At 41.4% G+C, this 21,572-nt stretch overlaps 1 protein-coding gene across 1 annotated transcript in view; it reads left to right on the forward strand.

The window, feature by feature from the left end:
* SLC6A2 (solute carrier family 6 member 2) overlaps window positions 1-21,572 on the forward strand; it is an 84,456-nt gene that overhangs the window by 29,592 nt on the left and 33,292 nt on the right. The window contains exons 2-6 of the mRNA XM_067471121.1: window positions 2,835-2,966; window positions 3,144-3,378; window positions 7,849-7,987; window positions 9,167-9,301; window positions 14,822-14,925. Coding sequence (XP_067327222.1) covers window positions 2,835-2,966; window positions 3,144-3,378; window positions 7,849-7,987; window positions 9,167-9,301; window positions 14,822-14,925 — 745 coding nt within the window. The remainder of the gene's footprint in view (window positions 1-2,834; window positions 2,967-3,143; window positions 3,379-7,848; window positions 7,988-9,166; window positions 9,302-14,821; window positions 14,926-21,572) is intronic.

The raw sequence follows: 21,572 nt of genomic DNA on the forward strand, positions 1-21,572 counted from the left end.
GCGGAGTTGAAGAAAGAAAACCATTTCCCCCATTTTCACTGGTTATTTTCCCCCTCCCCACTTCCGATATCACAAATGAGTATTTTTTTTCCCACGATGGGGACATGGATTGGGGGGGAATAACAGAAACACTGAGGGAAATGGTTTTCATCCTTCAACCCATCCTCCACCTCCATAAATGTACTAACTTTCACTCTCTAGCACCCCCTTGTGGCCTCCTCCTGAATAACGGGACAGTACCTTTTTTCCATGTTTTTATGATAGAACCAATTAGAAAATGACATTTATAAACCAGGAAAAAATTGGTTACATAGCAATCACTATCACTATAATTCTCCATGATCCTTAATGCCCCAGTGGCACCCAAATGTATTGCAATGAAATTACAGCCCAACAGGAAAAAAATCTTTGTGTCTTGGTTTTCTAGGCCTGTTCCTGGGGTTATTTCACTGGTAATTTCCCCTCCCCACTTCCCATATAATAAACAAGGGGTTTCCACGATGGGGACATGAGTTGTCGGAATAACAGGAACACAGGAGGAAATGGTTTTTGTCCTTCAGCCCACCCTCCACTCCCATAAAATGTACTATCCTTCACTCTCTAGCACCACCTTGTGGCCTCCGCCCGGATAATGGCACAGTACCTTAAATATTTATAATATTATAATGTAATGCAATATAATACTACTACTACTACTACTACTAATAATAATAATAATAATAATTATAATAATAATAATAAAATGTTATAATTATATATTTTATATTACATTTAATATTACTAACTAGCTGTCCCCTGCCACACGTTGCTGTGGCCCAGTTTGGTGATCTGGGAAATAAAGTAATGAGAAAGTGTTGGTTTCTAATATAAGTAATTCCTTTATGCTTGTGAGTAAACAGTATTTCTTGTTGTTTCTTTGTCAGTGTTGCTGTGGAGAGTGTCCGGTTTGTCAACTCTGGAATATTGCAACATATCATAGTCCTTCTTTAAGGGTCTCTTTCAAATCTATGGTGCTATATCTGTGTGTGAGAGAGAGAATCATATCTATCTATCTATCTATCTATCTATCTATATCTATGGCTGGATGGCTCTTTGTCGGGAGGGCTCTGATTACATTTTCTTGCCCTAGTGAAGAGAGTTGGACTGGGTGGCCTTAAGTATTTTCCATTGGTCATGGGGGTTCTGTGTGGGAAGTCCGCCCCAATTCTGTCGTTTGTGGGATTCAGAATGCTCTTTGATTGTAGGTGAACTATAAATCCAAATAACAGCAACTCCCAAATGTCAAGGTCTATTTCCCCCAAACTCCATCTGTGTTCATATTTAGGCATATGGAATATTTGTGTCAAGTTTGGTCCATCATTGTTTGAGTCCACAGTGCTCTCTGGATGTAGGTGAACTACAACTCCCAAACTCAAGGTCAAACCCTTCCAGTGTTTCCTGTTGGTCATGGAAGTCCTGTATGCCATGTTTGGTTCAATTCCATCATTGGTGGAGTTCAGAATGCTCTTTGATTGTAGGTGAACTATAAATCCCAGCAACTACAAATCCCAAATGACAAAATCAATGTTTGTGAGTGAAGGACATACATTGGGTTGTTAGGTGTCTTGAGTCCAAATTTGGTGTCAATTCGTCCAGTGGTTTTTGAGTTCTGTTAATCCCACAAACGAACATTACATTTTTATTTATATAGATAATATTACCATATAATGGTATAGTACATTATAGTAATATTTAATACTGATATTGTACTATGCTAATAATATAATATAATATAATATAATAATATATAATATAATATATAATATAATAATAATATAATATAAAATAATATAATATATTGTATGTATGTATATCTTGTAAGCCGCTCTGAGTACCCTTCGGGGTGAGAAGTGTGGCGCCCGTACCTTGGGAAGTCTGACTTGGTCACGGTAGTCCACGCTCTGGTTACATCCCGCCTAGACTACTGCAACGCTCTCTACGTGGGGTTGCCCTTGAAGACGGCCCGGAAGCTTCAATTAGTCCAACGTGCGGCAGCCATGATTCTAACAGGAGCAGAGCGCAGGGAGCATACGACCCCCCCTATTGCGCCAGCTCCATTGGCTGCCTATCTGCTACCGAGCTCAATTCAAGGTGCTGGCGCTGGCCTATAAAGCCCTAAACGGTTCCGGCCCAAGATACCTATCTGACCGCATCTCGGCCTATGAACCCACCAGGACTTTGAGATCTTCCGGGGAGGCCCTGCTCTCGATCCCGCCGGCTTCTCAAGCACGGTTGGCGGGGATGAGAGATAGGGCCTTCTCGGTGGTGGCCCCTCGGCTGTGGAACGCCCTTCCTACGGACATTAGGCTGGCACCATCTCTCATGGCATTCTGAAAAAAGTTGAAGACCTGGATGTTTGTGCAGGTGTTCGAGTAATCTAGTGCAATATTGGTAATTGAACATAGGAATGGAACAATGGACGACGAACCTGGACTACGCTTTGATGATGAGACGATTGGGTTGGTTATTGTAATAATTGTTTAGTGTAATTGCCTGTTGTTTATTATGTGGATAATGTGTTAAGTGGTCAATTGTTATATGTGCATTGAATTATTGCTGTTTTTATTGTGTGTAAACCGCTGTGAGTTGCCTTCGGGCTGAGAACAGCGGTATATAAGCAAAGTAAATAAATAAATAAATATAAATGTCATAAATAAATAAATAAATGCCTTTTTCCCATGATTTTATGATAGAACCAATTAGAAAATGACAAATGATTAAGATTTTTTTTAAAAAAAAAAAGGAAACAAAACTTGAATGCACTTCATGTTAGTGTCTTATGGTTCTGTTTCCAGGTGCTTTCCTCATTCCTTACATCCTCTTCCTCATCATTGCCGGGATGCCTTTATTCTATATGGAACTAGCGTTGGGTCAGTATAATCGGGAAGGAGCTGCAACCGTATGGAAAATCTGCCCACTTTTCAAAGGTAAATCCCAGGTTTTCTACTTAAAATACTTGTTAAAAATCCTGCTTTGCACATGCTATGTGGGACACTGAGCAGTATTTTCTCTCTCGCCCCATAAAGGTGAGCTATAAGCATGAGTCACTGCTGTGAAAACGATCTGAATGGAATGTAAACGTCACGCTTTCCCTTTGCCTCCAGGTGTGGGCTATGCTGTGATACTCATCGCTCTCTACGTAGGCTTCTACTACAATGTTATCATTGCCTGGTCTCTGTATTATCTGTTTTCATCATTTACATTGGGGGAGCTTCCTTGGACGAAATGCGGCAATCCCTGGAACAGTCCCAACTGCACAGATCCGAAAAACGCCTCCGCCTTTATCCCTGGGACCTCTTATGCCAAGTACAAGATTACGCCTGCAGCTGAATTTTATGAGTAAGTGTACGTCTGTGCAAAAATGTCTGTGGATCCCTATGGAGTCTACTCCTTTTGGACTTGACCCAGACATTCCTTCTATTAATTTGAGTAGAGAAGTGGTGGGTTTTTTTCAAATAGTCAGGTTGAATACTTTCCCCCATTTCCCAGCAGTGAATACAAGAACCCTGAATAGGAATTGGGATCTTTCTAGACATCATTCTTGAAGGCAAAAAACTCATTTCAATAGGCTTAACTATTACCCGTGGTTTATGAATGTATCCCATACAGATATGGGAGTTGTAAGTTGCATCTACACTGCAGAATGGGTGCAATTTCACACTAGGCTTGTGCATGTATTCAGATTGTCTGGTTCCTTTTGATCAATCCAGCTTGTTTGGTTTGACTGGATGGCTGTAATGGCAAGGGACCAGCTGACATGTTTTTTTCGACCCCAACAGAACAGTAGCTGTCAATCACCAGCTGGTTACAACTGGAGTACAAGAAAGAGGCAGCCACTAGACCAATGGTTCTCAACCTGTGGGTACCCAGATGTTTTGGCCTTCAACTCCCAGAAATCCTAACAGCTGGTAAACTGGTTGGGATTTCTGGGAGTTGTAGGCCAAAATATCTGGGGGGACACAGGTTGAGAACCACGGCACTAGAAGGAAAAGCATGAGGGCAGAAGGCACCATTCCAGGCAGGGCAAAGAGAAGACTTTTTAAAGGAAGCCTTGGGTAGGATAACTCCAGGTCTTCGCTCTTCTTTACTTGGGAAGTGGGAAGGCTCCTTAAAATGTCTTGGCTATGTGCTGCAGGGAGAGTGTATGCCTGTCTGCAGTGCGTGTCTCCTCCAGAGTAGAAACAACCTTAATAAATCTTTAAACCCGGTCTCCTCTACAGACCGAAGGGAAAGGATTGCAGAAAAAGTGGTATCTTAAGCACTTTCCTTAAACCCAGGTCTTCTCTACTGACCAAAAAGTATCGCAGAAAAAGTTGTATCTTAAGCACTTTCCTTAAACTCAGGTCTTCTCTACAGACCAAAGGGAAAGGATAGCAGAAAAAGTGATATCTTAAGCACTTTCCTTAAACTCAGGTCTTCTCTATAGACCGAAGGGAAAGGATTGCAGAAAAAGTGGTATCTTAACCACTTTCCTTAAACCCAGGTCTTCTCTACAGAACGAAGGGAAAGGATTGCGAAAAAAGTGGTATCTTAAGCACTTTCCTTAAGCCCAGGTCTTCTCTACAGACCGAAGAGAAAGCATTGCAGAAAAAGTGGTATCTTTAAGCACTTTCCTTAAACCTAGGTCTTCTCTACACACTGAAGGGAATGGATTGCAGAAAAAGTGGCATCTTAAGCACTTTCCTTAAACCTAGGTCTTCTCTACACACCGAAGGGAAAGGAATGTAGAAAAAGTGGTATCTTAACTCTGATGCTTTTAATCCAGGTCTTAATGAAGGATATAAGGACAATTGATGGCATTGCCTAAAATGATGGGAAGAGGAACCCATGGAGCCCCCTCCCACCATTGCCACCAATGGGCCAAATCTAGCCGCATTTTTCGGCTGTGGTACAAAAACAGCTGTCTAGCTACTAGGGGTGGGCAACCACGGAAAAATTTGTTTCTAAACTCGATTCGTTTTTAGGGGGTTTTTGCGTTTCGATTTTTAAAAGAATTCCGAAATTTTTCTTTAAAAAAGTTCGTAATTTACGAAATTTCGGAAATTACGAAACAATTACGAAACAATTACGAATCGATTCATTAATGGCGGCCGCGACCACGCAATACGCTAAAAAAACCTCCAAATGGGACAGGGGGAACTTCTGAAGCTTCCCTCTCCCTCTGTTGTTGACTGTTGGTGTGATAATTATATTTTTTTTCACTGATAAAACAAACAAAAACTATAAAACTTGCACCAGACATGCGGAAATAATAATGAAATGATTTCGAAACGATTTCAAAACGATTTCGAAACAATTACGAAACGAATTGAAAAATTCGTTTCGATTTTTAGTTGCTCCTGAATGGTTCAATATCGCTTCGTTATAAAAAAAAAAATGAATTAATAACGAATTACGAAATTAACAAACGAAACCGCCCAGCCCTACTAGCTACACACCTGTTTTCGGAAGGCACGTAAAAACGATATGGGGGTCTACCAGTATCCATCTAGCAGAAACAGATCGAGGTTCAGCCCAAATGCACAGCCAATTTCACACTTCTTTAACTGCCATGGCTCAATGCCATGGGAGCTGCGGGAGCTGTGGTTTCTCAAGGCCTTTAGCTTTCTCTGACAAATAGTGCTGGTGCCTCCCCAAGCTATATTTTCCATGATTTCACAGCATTAATCCAAGGGAGTTACAGTAGAGTCGCCTAAGGGCTGAGAAGGGCGGTATACAAATACAGTAAATAAATAAATTGTGTCAAACGGCATCCATTCTACACTCCCCAAGTCTTTCTTAGGGTTCATTTCCATCACAGTCTTTTCCATTTCTGTGCAGATGGTGGAAGCTATTGGTTCTCTGCCTTGCATTTAGAAATAGAGTTTTTAATAGTTTGTTTTTTCTGGCTTCATCTTAAAGACGAGACCTGATAAACAAAGCAGGCACCTCCCATAGAGGCACGTCGTGTTCTTTTAGATTCCCTTTCCTGTTTAGGCTTCATATCCTTTTAACAGCGCCATAGAGACCATACTTTCAATACTGCTCCCAAAGGAGAAATTGAACGTACAATGAAGGGGGATCTAAGGGTCTGCCGTTCTTACAGTGTTTGTGTCACCTAAACAACAATCGGATCACAGTACTTGCAAAGATCTCTTGATCTCAACATCCCTCCATGCACATCTTCTCAGCAGCTTTTCCAACTGACCTAGAAGGATGTCCAGTGAAAGTTTATGGTGATATATATCAACTTGGGATCCATGAGACCATTAAATATCTTCCATATCAGTGGGTCAATAAACCCATTTTGGGTTTTAATCTAGACTCTAAGGGAGAGGTATTGAGTTCTCTTCCCAAAATACATATATGTACTTGGATTAGCTTCTTAAATGTATAGCACAAAACCTGGAACAGGTCTTCTTTCCTCACATGGAAGTCAGCAACAGCCACTTCATGGCATGAAGATTTTGATCTTCAATTCTTAAGAAAAGTAACTAAATTTGAATTGGGTTGTTGTAAGTTTTTCGGATTGTATGGTCATGTTCTAGAAGCATTCTCTCCTGACGTTTCGCCTGCATCTGTGGCTAGCATCCTCAGAGGTTGTGAGGTCTGTTAGAAACTAGGAAAATGGGTATTATATATCTGTGGAATAATGTCCAGGGTGGAAGAAAGAACTCTTTTCTGTTGGCTGTAGGTGTGAATGTTTCAATTGGCCACCTTGATTAGCATTTGATGGCCTGACAGTTTTTAGGTGTGGCTTGTTGCTGCCTGGGAAATTTCCTTGTTGAGAGGTGACCAGGTGTTCCTGATTGTTTCCTGGCTGGAGTTTCCCTGTGTTTGAGTTTTGTTTTTTGTTTACTAGGCATGGTTAGGACCAGTCGGAATCTTCATAATTTGGAATAAATTCGGAAAAATTACCATTTTGAAGCAATTTTGAACTTTTTTAGGAAACCAGAAGTCCCTTTGCCCTTTTGTAGCTAGTCTTGTCATTTTCCTTCCAACTCAGGAAGTGAGTAGGAAATTATTCTGGTCCCTGGCCTCGGCCCAAGCCAGAGAAGCCGGGGAAGGCTGAATTTCCTACCTTTGCTTTCCCCACTTCTGGCTCAAGCCAGAGAAGCCAGTTTTAAACCAGAGAATGAAGGAATTTCCTCTGCTTTATTTTCCCCACTCCTGGAGTAACACAACTACTTTCTTTAGCCTGTGGAAAGGTGTGAAGACTTCAGGAAAGGTATGCCATTGCTTATGCTAGCCAACACACATTTTGGTGCCTCAAATTTCAGAACTATTTCTGGGTATACAGTGTTCCCTCACTTATCATGGGGGTTCTGTTCCAGGACCCCCCTGGATGGCGAGACACTACGTCCGTCACCTTCTGTAAAAAGTCTTGGTGTCTTATTGGACCCTCTACTCACAATGGAGGTCCAGGTCTCTGCTGTGAGCAGATCTGTGTTTTTCCATCTACGTCAGGCTAGGCGACTGCCTACTTTTCTAGGAACGACCTGGCTATGGTGATCCAAGCGACGGTCATCTTGAGAAACGTGGAAAAGCACGTTTTGGGACCTGAAAAGGATGTACCTCCAAGTAGTTGATTCCTCTTCAGAGATATTGTCTACTTCCTCTTCGGAAGTTTTCTACTTTGTGATGGTGTGCTCCTCCTTTTTCATAGTTCTCCATGACTTTTCAAGGCCTCTTCTAGATATACGTCTCATTCTTTGCCAAGATTGGGTTGTGTTATTTTAGCAGGAATAGGGTAAAATTGATAAAGTGATCTTCAGTGCAAAATTATCTCACATCATTGCTGTTGTTTGGGTTTTTTCCCCTTTTGGTTAGGCGGCAAGTTTTGCAACTCAACAAAAGCCGTGGGATCCAAGACGTTGGCATGCCACGGTGGGAGCTCACACTATGTCTCCTTGTGGTTGTGATCGTCCTTTTCTTTAGCCTGTGGAAAGGTGTGAAGACTTCAGGAAAGGTATGCCATTGCTTATGCTAGCCAACACACATTTTGGTGCCTTAAATTTAAGAACTATTTCTGGGTATACAGTGTTCCCTCACTTATCATGGGGGTTCCGTTCCAGGACCCCCCACAAAAAGCAAAAATCTGCAAAGTAGGGGCACTATATATATTTTAAATATATTTTTAAACATTTTGTGCTTTTAAAACCACAAATGTATTAAAATATATTAAACATATTTCATTTTCTTTATTTCACATGATAAAATTTCAATTAAAAAATTAAATATATATATATTAAAAATATTAATTTTCAAACCTAACCGCGAAACAGCGAGGGAACACTGTATTTGACCTCTTTATTCCAAAAATGGCACCAATTTCCCTCTATCTGCTCTAACTTTTGAATTTCAGAACATATGCCATCTACCATTCTCTTGCCCGTAGAAAATCATTACAACCTTATCAAAGAAACTAGAGAAGATGTGGTCTACCCAATGCAATTTACTGAAAATTGCAAATAATCCCAGGAACAGGCCAAAAAACCAAGACACTAAGAAAACAAATTGTGATTTGTTGGGAAATATGATGTATATACTCAATTTTATCCTATTTATTTACTCTATTGTTAAAAGTGTCTTATTTTCACTTGCTACATAGAGTACAATCAAGTCTTACCACGCCTTGTTATTTGGTTTGGTATTGTGATATGGCCTAAGGGCTAAACAATAAAATTATTGTACTGTTGGGAATCTATTGTATCTCGTGCTATGTTAATATAGGCTGGGCAAATCGTGGTTTCTCATTTTAACCACTCTAAGGCCAAACTATAGTTTATAAACTACCTTCAAACTACAGATCAATGGAGGACAACTTCAGCAGATGTAATGGCCAATTCCTACACAACACTTTCCGTAGGTCGCAATCCCTGGCTGCCACCAACATAGACATAATTTCATCAAAATAATTGCTTTAAATGGAATATCCCATTTTCTGCTGATAGAACACAATTAAAGCTAATCAAAGCTTACTAAAAATCAGTTTTCCCCATTCATTACAAAATTTGATAGCTTAAGCCTATTGATGGCTTCCTCTATTCTCATTGGGATTGGCTACCAATTATAAATCCATTCTAGTAACAAACTCTTTGCCACCAAAATATAGATCAAATATCTTTGTGTTGGTATCATTTTGCAGGTTGTATGGATTACGGCCACATTGCCTTATCTTGTAATATCTGTGCTCTTAGTCCGTGGGCTGACTTTGCCTGGTGCATATGACGGAATCAGAGCATACCTCAACATAGATTTGAGAAGACTAAAAGAAGCTACGGTAAGTCCCCGGTTTTCATAGTCCTTTTGGTTTATAGATGGATGACTATATGTTCACCAGTGGTCACTTTTGGGCATATTAAGTATTTGTGCCAAGTTTGGCCCTGATCCATCAATGTTTGAGTTCACAGTGTTCTCCAGGTGTAGGTAAATTACAACTCCCAAACTCAAGGTCAATGCCCACCAAATCCTTCCACTTTTTTCTGTTGGTCATTGAAGTTCTAAGTGCTAGGTTTGGTTCAATTCCATCATTTCTGGAGTTCGGAATGCTCCTTGATTGTAGGTGAACTATAAATCCCAGCAACTACACTCCCGAATGACAAAATCAACCTCCCCCCCCCCCCAACTCCGCCAGTGTATTGGATATTTGTGCCAAATTTGGTCCAGTGAATAAGTCAGATCCTTGCATTACAATTGCTAACAGTAGCAAAATTACACTTATGAAGTAGCAACAAAAATGATTTTGAAAGGGTCTTTGAGTGAAATTTCCAAATGCTAAGCAAGGGGCTTTGAATGAAATTAACAACAAAAGAGAAATATACCCTTTCTCTGTAGAAAAGGAGCAACACGGAAGAAAATGTTTTTGAGACAAGATGTGACATGTAGAGGTCATACAAAGTTCAAACTCACATAGTTGTGTTGTGGTTAAGCCAAAGGTTGTGGTTAAGCGCAGAGTCTGCAGGTACAAGAAGGTACTTTCCATCAAAAGGTCAAGGGGGGGGGGGGCTGGAAAGAGAGTATTTTCCATGACAAAAAAATGTTCTTGTTTACTTGAGGGTATATAACGGTGTACAAAAGCCGGGGGGGGGGGGGGGCCAGTCACTTGAAGGGTAGCATCTGCGTATGCTGCCAGGCTGTCCCTCTTCTTCATGAAGAAACTAAAATAAACCTTGTTTTTTAATCTTTTTTTGGGACTGTCTCCTTCCTTACGTGCTCCCATGGTGTGGACCTAAGAAGACCCAATTTAGGGTCTCTAACAATTTTATCTTTGGGGGTCACCACAACATGAGGAACTGTATTAAGAGGTCATTGCATTAGGAAGGTTGAGAAAACACTGGTCTAATATATCCCCTCCTTGTCTATTGTTGTCAGGTTGACTTTGCTTCCACTCTTAGTCCTCCATCATTTATAAGCATGTAAGCATCTGCCCCTACGTCCCACCTCATAATCTAAGATCATCCAGGGAGGCCCTGCTCTCGCTCCCATCAACAGCACAAATGTGTCTGTTGGGAATGAGAGACAGGGCCTTCTCGGCTGTGGCCCCCAGCCTATGAAACACACTTCCAAATGAGGTAAGATCCGCTCCCTCCCTCCTGGCTTTTAGAAAAAAATTAAAATCATGGTTCTGGGACCAGGCCTTTGGACAGTAGAGGGACATTTACTGGAATGGCAATTTGACTGATGAGACTGTTTTATTGTTTTAATGCTTGTTGATGTATTGTTTTAATTGTGGTTTATGCTTGATTGTGGTTTTACTATTGTAATTGTTTGTATTGGCATTGTATCGGTGCCCAACGTAAGGCATTGAATATTGCCATTATTTATGTGTAAACTGCTTTGAGTCGGTTTATTTATTTACTTACTAGCCGTCCCCTGCCACGTGTTGCTGTGGCCCACATGGGGGTTCTGTGTGGGAGGTTTGGCCCAATTCTGTCATTGGTGGGGTTCAAAATGCTCTTTGACTGTAGGTGAACTATAAATCCCAGCAACTACAATTCTATTTCCCCCAAACTCCACCAGTGTTCACATTTGGGCATATTGAGTATTCTTTGGTCCAGATCCATCATTGTTTGAGTCTACAGTGATCTCTGGATGTGGGTGAACTACAACTCCAAAACCAAAGGACACTGCCCACCAAACCCCTCCAGTGTTTTCTGTTGGTCATGGGAGAACTGTGTGCCAAGTTTGATTCAGTTCCATCGTTGGTGGGATTCAGAATGCTCTTTGATTGTAGGTCAACTATAAATCCCAGCAACTACAATTCCCAAATGACAAGATCATTTTTTTTGAGTGAAGGACATACATTGGATTGTTAGGTGCCTTGTGTCCAAATTTGGTGTCAATTCGTCCAGTGGTTTTTGAGTTCTGTTAATCCCACAAACGAACATTACATTTTTATTTATATAGATACTGTAAATAGATAAATAAATAAATAAGCAGATGTAATTCCAAGAATTTTGTGTTATATGCTCTTACGTTGATGCTCATGGGATGGTGGGTCCTATGACAATATGGGCCCTTCAAGATGGTCATCGTTGCTAATCTCTGGAGTTGGCCTATATCTTTTGGATGTTGATCGAACTGAACAATGGGCAATGAATCCTTGTCTCCACAGCAGGAAACTATAACCTCATTGACTCTGCAGTCATGAATGAATGGTTGTCTATAGATGTCTGTAGCATTTGAAGCTATACGTCTGTTTCACCAAAGCACTAGCGAGAATGACTCAATGAAATTGGGGATGTCAGGAAGAGTGTGTGTCTCGTCTCCATTGTTCTCCATTAGGAGCTTCCTGAGAATGTTTCAGTCTCTGTGGATTCCCCGGGTGTTTTCTCTTCCCTTTACAATAAATCTGCCCTTCATGATGTGTCAGCAAGGATTCGGCACTAGCAAAATGTCGTAGTAACATTTGCAGCAGCGCGTCACTGAAGCTCAGAGAGAGAGACAGACTGGCACCTCCTGGAAAATATTTAGCAAACTAGAAATAGTTGGAGAAAGCAACACTCTCCAGTTATAGTGTTGTTGAAGTCAATACAGAGCAGCGCTGAAAAGTCAACATTTCAAGGTCTGTGGTTTGGATGTATTCGATACTTCACAGAATTGCCTCACAGATTTCCAGACAGCAAGCTAGATTAGTCTCTTTCAATACAAAAAAAAGCCCAGCAAATTTGAACTAGCTAGTTAATTAATTAATTTATTTACTGTATTTGTATCCTGCTTTTCTCAGCCAATTGACAACTCAAAGTGGTTTAGATAGATAGTAGGTAGAATTTAGATAGATAGTATTAGTTAGTATTTAGATAGTAAAGATGAAGTACTTTGGCCACATCATGAGAAGAAAGGAAAGCTTGGAGAAGACAATTATGCTGGGGAAAATGGAAGGAAAAAGGAAGAGGGGTCAACCAAGGTCTAGATGGATGGATGGGATCCTTGAAGTGACTGGATTGACCTTGAAGGAGTTCGGGGTGGTGACGGCCGACAGGGAGCTCTGGCCACATCATGAGAAGAAAGGAAAGCTTGGAGAAGACAATTATGCTGGGGAAAATGGAAGGAAAAAGGAAGAGGGGTCGACCAAGGGCAAGATGGATGGACCGGATCCTTGAAGTGACTGGATTGACCTTGAAGGAGTTCGGGGTGGTGACGGCCGACAGGGAGCTCTGGCCACATCATGAGAAGAAAGGAAAGCTTGGAGAAGACAATTATGCTGGGGAAAATGGAAGGAAAAAGGAAGAGGGGTCGACCAAGGGCAAGATGGATGGACCGGATCCTTGAAGTGACTGGATTGACCTTGAAGGAGCTGGTCAATCCAGTGTGGTAACGGCTGACAGGGAGCTCTGGCGTAGGCTGGTCCATGAAGTCACGAAGAGTCGGAAACAACTGAACAAATGAACAACAACAAGTGTATTATTTGGATTCCCAAATTCTAGTTCTCTGGGTGTTTGATGGTCTGGACAAATGGAGAGATCTGGAAGAACTTTGAATTTAACCTTTCAGAAAGTCCTTTGTTTATTCACCATTATCTGTTTCTGCAAAGTCTTGAGTAATGTTTGGGAAGTCTCAGAGAATGGCCAGGATAATATTTAGGCATCGAGAGGCCAGTCCTTCAGATTGCCAGTTCTGAAGATGTTTCAAACAATAAGGCAAGCACCAAGAACATAAATCATACCACAAAATGGGCTAAAAGGTAATGGCATACCTAGAGAATTGATGAATGATTATCTTCATAGTTGATCTCACTAAACAGTCAGACTGGTCTTTTCTGGAGTAACCAAAGTTTCCAGTTTTCAAGGACTGTCTTACATATAAAGCACTGAAGGAGTCATGCCTATAGATCGGTTTTTCTCAACCTGGGGGTCAAGACCCCTGGGGGGGGGGTCGTGAGGGGTGTCAGAGAGGTCACCAAAAACCATCATAAAGCACAGTATTTTCTGTTGGTCATGGCGATTCTGTGTGGGAAGTTTGGCCCAATTCTATCATTGGTGGGGTTCAGAAAACTACAAATCCCAGCAACTACACCTCCCAAATGTCAAGGTCTATTTTCCCCAAAATCCACCAGTGTTCACATTTGGGCATATTGAGTATTTGTGCCAAGTTTGGTCCAGATCCATCATTGTTTGAGTCCACAGTACTCTCTAGATGTAGGTGAACTACAACTCCAAAAGTCAAGGTCAGTGACCACCAAACCCTTCCAGTATTTTTTGTCGGGCGTATAACTCCCAGTATTTTCTAGGACTTCTGTGTGCCAAGTTTGGTGCAGATCCATTGTGGGCTGGGTTCAGAATGCTCTTTGATTGTTGGTGAACTATAAATCCCAGCAACTACAACTCCCAAATGTCAAGTCTATTTTGCCCCCAAACTCCTCCAGTGTTCACATTTGGGCATACTGAGTATTCATGCCAAGTTTGGTCCAGGTCCATCATTGTTTGAGTCCACATTACTCCCAGGATGTAGGTGAACTACAACTCCAAAACTCAAGGTCAGTGCCCACCAAACCATTCCAGTATTTTCTGTCGGTCATGGGAGTTCTGTGTGCCAAGTTTGGTGCAGATCCATTGTGGGCTGGGTTCAGAATGCTCTATGATTGTTGGTGAACTATAAATCCCAGCAACTACAACTCCCAAATGTCAAGTCTATTTTTCCCCAAATTGCCCCAGTGTTCACATTTGGGCATATTGAGTATTCATGCCAAGTTTGGTCCAGGTCCATCATTGTTTGAGTCCACAGTGCTTTTTGGATGTAGGTGAACTACAACTCCAAAACTCAAGGTCAATGGCCACCAAACCCTTTCTGTATTTTCTGTTGGTCATGGGAGTTCTGTGTGACATGTTTGGTACAGTTCCGTCATTTGTGGTGTTCAGAATGCTCTCTGATTGTAGGTGAACTATAAATCCCAGCAACTACAACTCCCAAGTGACAAAATCAATCCCCCCCCCCCCCAACGCCAGCAGTATTCAAATGTAGGAGTATTGGGTATTTGTGCCAAATTTGATCCTGTGAATGAAAATACATCCTGTATATCAGATCTTTACATGACGATTCATAACAGTAGCAAAATTACAGTTATGAAGTAGCAACGAAAATAATGTTATGGTTGGGGGTCACCACAACATGAGGAACTGTATTAAGGGGTCGTGGCATTAGGAAGGTTGAGAACCAACGCTATAAATCATTCTGGGTTTTAATTTCCATACATATAAAAAGTCACATTCATTTATTTTCCCCCCATTTGTATTGTTTTCCTTTTATCAATGAGAATCTTTTCAAGCATACAAATAACTAGTGCTGTGTTTTCTTTATTTAGGTTTGGATTGATGCAGCCACTCAGATATTTTACTCTTTAGGAGCTGGGTTTGGGGTCTTAATTGCTTTTGCCAGCTACAATGAGTTCAACAACAATTGTTACAGGTAAGACAAATGAAGTTTACATGATCAGACACTTGTGTTCAGTTATTTCTTATCTAAATGTGTGAAAAAGATCTTGGAGTCCTTGTGGCCAACAAGTTAAACATGAGCTAACAATGTGATGTGGCAGCAAAAAAAGCCAATGGGATTTTGGCCTGCATCAAGAGGAGCCTAGTGTCTAGATCTAGGGAAGTCATGCTCCCCATGCTCTATTCCGCTTTGGTTAGACCACACCTGGGATATTGTGTCCAATTCTGGGCACCACAATTCAAGAGAGATATTGACAAGCTGGAATGTGTCCAGAGGAGGGCAACTAAAATGATCAAGGGTCTGGAGAACAAGCCCTATGAGGAGCGGCTTAAGGAGCTGGGCATGTTTAGCCTGAAGAAGAGAAGGCTGAGAGGAGATATGATAGCCATGTATAAATATGTGAGAGGAAGCCACAGGGAGGAGGGAGCAAGTTTGTTTACTGCTTCCATGGAGATTAGGATGTGGAGCAATGACTTCAAACTACAAGAGAGGAGATTCCATCTGAACATGAGGAAGAAGTTCCTGACTGTGAGAGCCTTTCAGCAGTGGAACTCTCTGCCCCGGAGTGTGGTGTAGGCTCCTTCTTTGGAAGTTTTTAAACAGAGGCTGGATGGCCATCTGTCAGGGGTGATTTGAATGCAATATTCCTGCTTCTTGGCAGAATGGGGTTGGACTGGATAGCCCATGAGGTCTCTTCCAACACTATAATTATATGATTCTATGAAATTGATTAATACACTTCATTCTGTTAAAAACGTTTCCCTTCCTAAGTATAGAATGGAAACGAATGCAATAATGTTATTCCAGAAAGAAGGTATTCATTCTTTCTGTTTTTGTGTCTTCTATTATACTAAGAGCTATTTAATATTACAATTTCCAAAGCATCCTGCAATTCAACAAAATGGAAAAATGCATTAAACCAAGTAAAAAAATTTGAAATAGCACTAAGCCAGCAGAAGAGCTGAAAATAATAAGGACAGCACAGCGCTCCATTATTGGAGTTAAGAAGTAAAAAGATTAGACAACCTGGGTAAATATCAAGATCTTTGCTTGATATCAAAAAGTAATTAAACTGGGCACCAGGTGAGTCTCTTAGGGGAGAGTACTCTAGCATGGAAACACAACGTCCAAAGCAGTGCTCTGCTCAGTTGCCACTAGATGAGTCTCATATGGCCATATTGTCTATAGATGATCCCCCAGGGATTGTCCTATTCTTCATGTTTGTGATAATAAATGGTAGTTTAGAATGGACAATTCGAGCTAAGCTATAAGTGGATTAATCTAGTGTCTTCCTACATAGAAACATTTGAGTTTTTATGCAGCCTTCAAAAATGGTTGAGCTCCTACATCATGGAACACAACTTGGAGTTCTTTGAGGCCTAAAGAAGAGAAGGAGAAGGTGACATGATAGCTATTTAAATATCTGAAGGGATGTTATATTATTATTATTATTATTATTATTATTATTATTATTATTATTGACACAAAAGCAGGGTATGTCACAGCAAACGAGATCTCTATACTGGATTTCATATCACAAAATCACAAATCGAACACTTCCCAAGCGTCTAGGACTGTGTGATGTATTTTCGAATGATGCGTGCAGATCCAAGTAAGGTGGCCTTTTGCAGTAGTTATTATTTCTGATTGCAGTTGATTGATCATGATTTTGTCAATGTTTATTGTTTCCAAATGACGGCTGAAGTCTTTTGGCATGGCACCCAGTGTGCCAATCACCACTGGGACCACCTGTACTGGTTTATGCCAGAGCCTTTGCGGTTCAATTTTGAGGTTCTGATAACGGCTGAGTTTTTCCTGTTGTTTTTCCTCAATGCGGCTGTCACCTGGTATGGAGACATCAATAACTCAAACTTTTTTCTTTCCAAAGTTCTAAAACTTGGTCAGTCTGGATTCGAAAGTCCCACAGTATTTTTGCATGTTCATTTTCCACTACCTTTGCAGGTTTATGATCCCACCAATTCTTTACTGCTGGTAGGTGGTCCTTGTGACATAAGTTCCAATGAATCATTTCGGCCACAGAGTTGTGCCTCTGTTTGTAGTCCGTCTGTGCAATTTTCTTGCAACATCTGAGGAGATTGTCCATGGTTTCATCAGCTTCCTTGCACAATCTGCATTTTGGGTCATCAGCTGATTTTTCAATCCTGGCCTTAATTGCATTGATTCTTCTTCCTCTTCCTCTTCCTCCTCTTCTTCTTCTTCTTTCATATCAAAAGCATTGCACAAATTAGTATAAAACTAATAAAAATAGAAGAAGCGCAGGTGGCGAAATATGTTTTGACCAAAAACAGGCAACAGCAATGGCATTGTCTGTAGCCTCCTGTGTACATGAGGCAGAGCACAGTGTACAAGCATACAGATGCGGAGTTGTCTGTTCTGCTCCACAGTCACACAAGGTGGGGGATTCTTTTAGGTAGTGCCATTTTGCCAGGTTGTCTTTTGATTTTCCCACTCCGCTTCTGAGTCTGTTCAGGGACTTCCAAGTTGCTCATTCTTGGTTTGTCCCTGGAGGAAGACCCTCATGGGGGGCCATCCAGTTGGGATTTCCTGGTTTAGCTGCCCAGAGGGATACCCTTGCTGTTGCTGGGAGGACACCAAGTGGAATGGTAATTCTCATAAAGCTTTTCCTTGATTGGAGTCTACTGGGAGGAGGTTGGTAGCCATGTAGTGGGTGGCTTTCACAGCATTCAACCTTATTTCTCTCACATTTAGCAGCAACTTCCCATCACACATTGGGGGGAGGGCAATGCCAGCTAACTTGTAGAGTTTATCAACAGGTGTAGGTTTAAGACATCCTGTGATTATTCTGCATGTTTCGTTTAATGTTATGTTCAGAAGATGAATCAATCTTGTCTCTAGCTTCAGCAGAGACTAGAACTTCCACCTAACTTCCCAATGTTCCATGTAAACATTAAAAAAGAACTTCTTTACCGTAAGAGCTCTTCAACAGAGTAATAGATTGCCCTGGAAGGTGGTGGACTCTCCAACTTAGAAAGTCTTTAACCAGAACTTGGATAGCCTTCTTTAAGGATTGCTTTAGTAATGTATTCCTGCATGTCACAGGGTTGGGCGAGATGTCTTTTGTGGCTCTTTCCCAGTCTAAGACCCTACAATTCTCTGATAGGGTTGCCATACATTGGAGTCGATTTGAAGGCACATAACTTACTTACTTACTTACTTACTTAGGCAATCCCTCGTTTTCCGAGGAAGATTGTCTTCCAGTATTCTTGTGGGTCCGTATGTGGCTGTGGAGCCCTATTCTTGACCTGCACCTTCTTCTGCAGTGAGGACATTGGTTTCCAGGTGGAAGGCGGTCTCGGTCGGGATTGGCATGACGCGCCTTCCTCTTGGCTCGCTTCTCCCTTTTGCCCTCCATTCATGCCTCTTCAAATTCTGCAGCAATCCTGGTCACAGCTGACCTCCAGCTGGAGCTCTCAAGGGCCAGGGCTTCCCAGTTCTCAGTGTCTATGCCAGAATTTTTAAGGTTGGCTTTGAGCCCATCTTTGAATCTCTTTTCCTGTCCACCAACATTCCGTTTTCCGTTCTTGAGTTCGGAGTAGAGCAACTGCTTTGGGAGATGGCGGTCGGGCATCCGGACAATTTGGCCGGTCCAACGGAGTTGATGGCGGAGGACCATCGCTTCAATGCTGGTAGTCTTTGCTTCTTCCAGCACGCTGATGTTTGTCTGCCTGTCTTCCCAAGAGATTTGCAGGATTTTCCAGAGGCACAAAACAACAACAAAACATGCAGAAGATTTTCAATAGTGAATTAGCAAAATGGAACCAATGCCTTGGTTTCAGCAACTTAGTATTTAGACTACTTTTGATTGGAGTTTTCCTGTTAATGGCTTTAGAACTGGAAGTAAGTATCGCTTGGCAATAATTAATGGCTATTAGCTTGTAGTAAAAGTGGCACCTGTAATCCCACATGGTTATCCGAATGGCAACCATCTGCTTTTGGCAATTAGATTACTGCTAATCACAACCAATCACTTGGAAGTAAAGGAGACAAAAAAGGGGGAAAGAAGACAATTCCCTGCATAATTGCTCTTATCCTGTAATCTGAATAAATTTACTACAGAGACATCTGAAAGAAAAACTTTTAAGCCCACATTATCCAACATCTTTTGGAGAGGGAACAAAAGTCCTTGAGACAGGCTTAAAACTGGAGGTGATACAAAATGCATTTTCTGCTGTTTTTCATAAGGTTGTGCAATCTTTGGTGTAAACAATAATTAGTCCTGGTTTTGAAATATCCATTTATCTTGGCTCCTTTAACATGCGTTCTGGTGCCATGCCAACTGGAATAGAAATAGATTACACTTCTGCAAGGAAAATAACTGTATTTGTTTCTTGGTGAACATGTTTGCACACAAAAAATGGCATTTTATGCAACAACACTTTGTTTGCAACACATGTATTTTTTTTCTAAATATAGTATGGTTTATGCATCTTCCTATCCTCCAATCAGACACTTGTTACTATCAGATCAATGATGTAGTGCAAGGACTCTCAAACTTTTTCAGCCACTGAGGCCTTTTTGAAGCAAAAGTTTCTTGTGGAGCCTCAAGAATTTTTTATATTTTCTTTTAGGCATGGGCAAACTTTTTAACACTTTGTGTTTTAAAATTCAACAGATGGGCCAGGCCAGTGGCAGATGGATGGAGAGTGTTTGCGTGAACTAATTGAGAAAAAAAGCGATCAAATTCCTATGCACACTTCACGTGTGTCCTTTGTAGTGCAAAAAGAAAAAGAAAAGAAAGAACAATACAATATTTATAATGAAGAACAATTTATTTATTTTATTTATTTACAGTATTTATATTCCTCCATTCTCACCCCACAGGGGACTCAGGGCGGATTGCAATGTACATATACATGGCAAACATTCAATGCCATAGACACACAACATATACAGACAGACACTCAGAGGCTATTTAACATTCCAGCTTCTGGCCACCAGGGGAGCTGTCGCTTCACCGTCCATTTGTGACACTGATGAAATACTTCCTCATTCTTTGCATACTTCCTGGAGATTTTTATGGCCTCGTTAATCAGTTGAATTAGACTCCCCACATAAGTGGTACCTAAATGTCCTACTTGACAGATGCAACTGTTTTTCGGGCTGCAAAGTCGATAACAAGCTACACAATTTTGTTCGGAAGCTCACTCTGACCTGGGCTGGCTTCGAACTCATGACCTTTCGGTCAGTAGTGATCTTAATGCAGTGACTCCCAGCCAGCTGCGCGACAGTTGTGGTGCAATTTCACCCAACATAAAGAGTATTTCAGTGGAAGATCCCAGGGGCCATCCAGTCGAACTCCCTTCTGCCATGCAGGAAAAGCACAATCAAAGCACCCCCAACAGATGACCATCTAGCCCAGGGGTCCTCAAACTAAGGCCCAAGGGCCACATGCGGCCCTCCAAGCTCATTCACCCGGCTCTCACTCAGAGTCAACCTAAGTCTGAAATGACTTGAAAGCACACAATAATAAAAGCAACATCAGCCAAAAGCAGGCCCACACTTCCCATTGAAATACTAATAAGTTTATATTTGCTCGATTTTTTCTTCATTTTAATTATTGTATTGTTTTTATGTGGTTTTTTGCACTACAAATAAGATTCATGCTTTTTTCAAATTATAATCTGGCCCTCCAACAGTTCGAGGGACTGTGACCTGGCCCTCTGCTTAAAAAGTTTGAGGACCCCAGATCTAGCCTTTGTAATAATAATAATAATAATAATAATAATAATAATAATAATAACTGCAAGGACTTTGGCACAAACCAGTAAAGGTGGTCCCAGTGGTGATCGGCACACTGGGTGTAGTCCCTAAAGACCTTGGCCTGCACTTAAAAACAATAGGCTTACCACGTGTCAGCTGCAGAAGGTCATCTTACTGGGATCTGCATGCATTATACATCAAACAGTCCTAGACACTTGGGAAGTGTCCGACGTGTGATCCAATACAACAGCCAGCAGAGTGACCTTGTCTGCTGTGGACTCATCTTGTTATGTTTATAATAATAATAATAATAATAATAATAATAATAATAATAACTACTGCAAAAGGCCACCTGACTTGGATCTGCACACGTCATTTGAAAATACATCACACAGTCCTAGACACTTGGGAAGTGTTCGACTTGTGATTTTGTGATATGAAATCCAGCATGTAGATCTCATTTGCTGTGACATACTGTGTTTTTGTTTCAGAATAACAACAACAACAACAACAATAATAATAGGAGTAAAACTAGGGGCCATCCAGTCCTACCTGCTTCTGCCATGCAGGAAAAGCACAATCAAAGTACCTCCTGAGGTTGTTGTTGTGGTTTTTTTTTGGGGGGGGGGGGGGGTTGAAAGCCAGGAAGGTAAAAGGAAAAGGACTGGGTGGCGAGTAAGGTGAGGAAAACAGGGTTTTTGGGTGAGGGAATTGGGGAGAAGGCTTTGGGGTCAAGGGAGGCATAGGATGAGGAGCAGGAGCAAGAAAGAGGAGGGGACGCTTGTAGAGAAAGGAGGAGATAGGAAAGGGGAAGCATTTAGTCCCTCAGTATTCTTCGTGGAGCCCCAAGGGCTCTGCGAAGTAGACTTTGAGAACCG

The sequence above is a fragment of the Anolis sagrei genome, chromosome 8 (assembly GCF_037176765.1).
Source record: "Anolis sagrei isolate rAnoSag1 chromosome 8, rAnoSag1.mat, whole genome shotgun sequence".
Classification (NCBI taxonomy): domain Eukaryota; kingdom Metazoa; phylum Chordata; class Lepidosauria; order Squamata; family Dactyloidae; genus Anolis; species Anolis sagrei.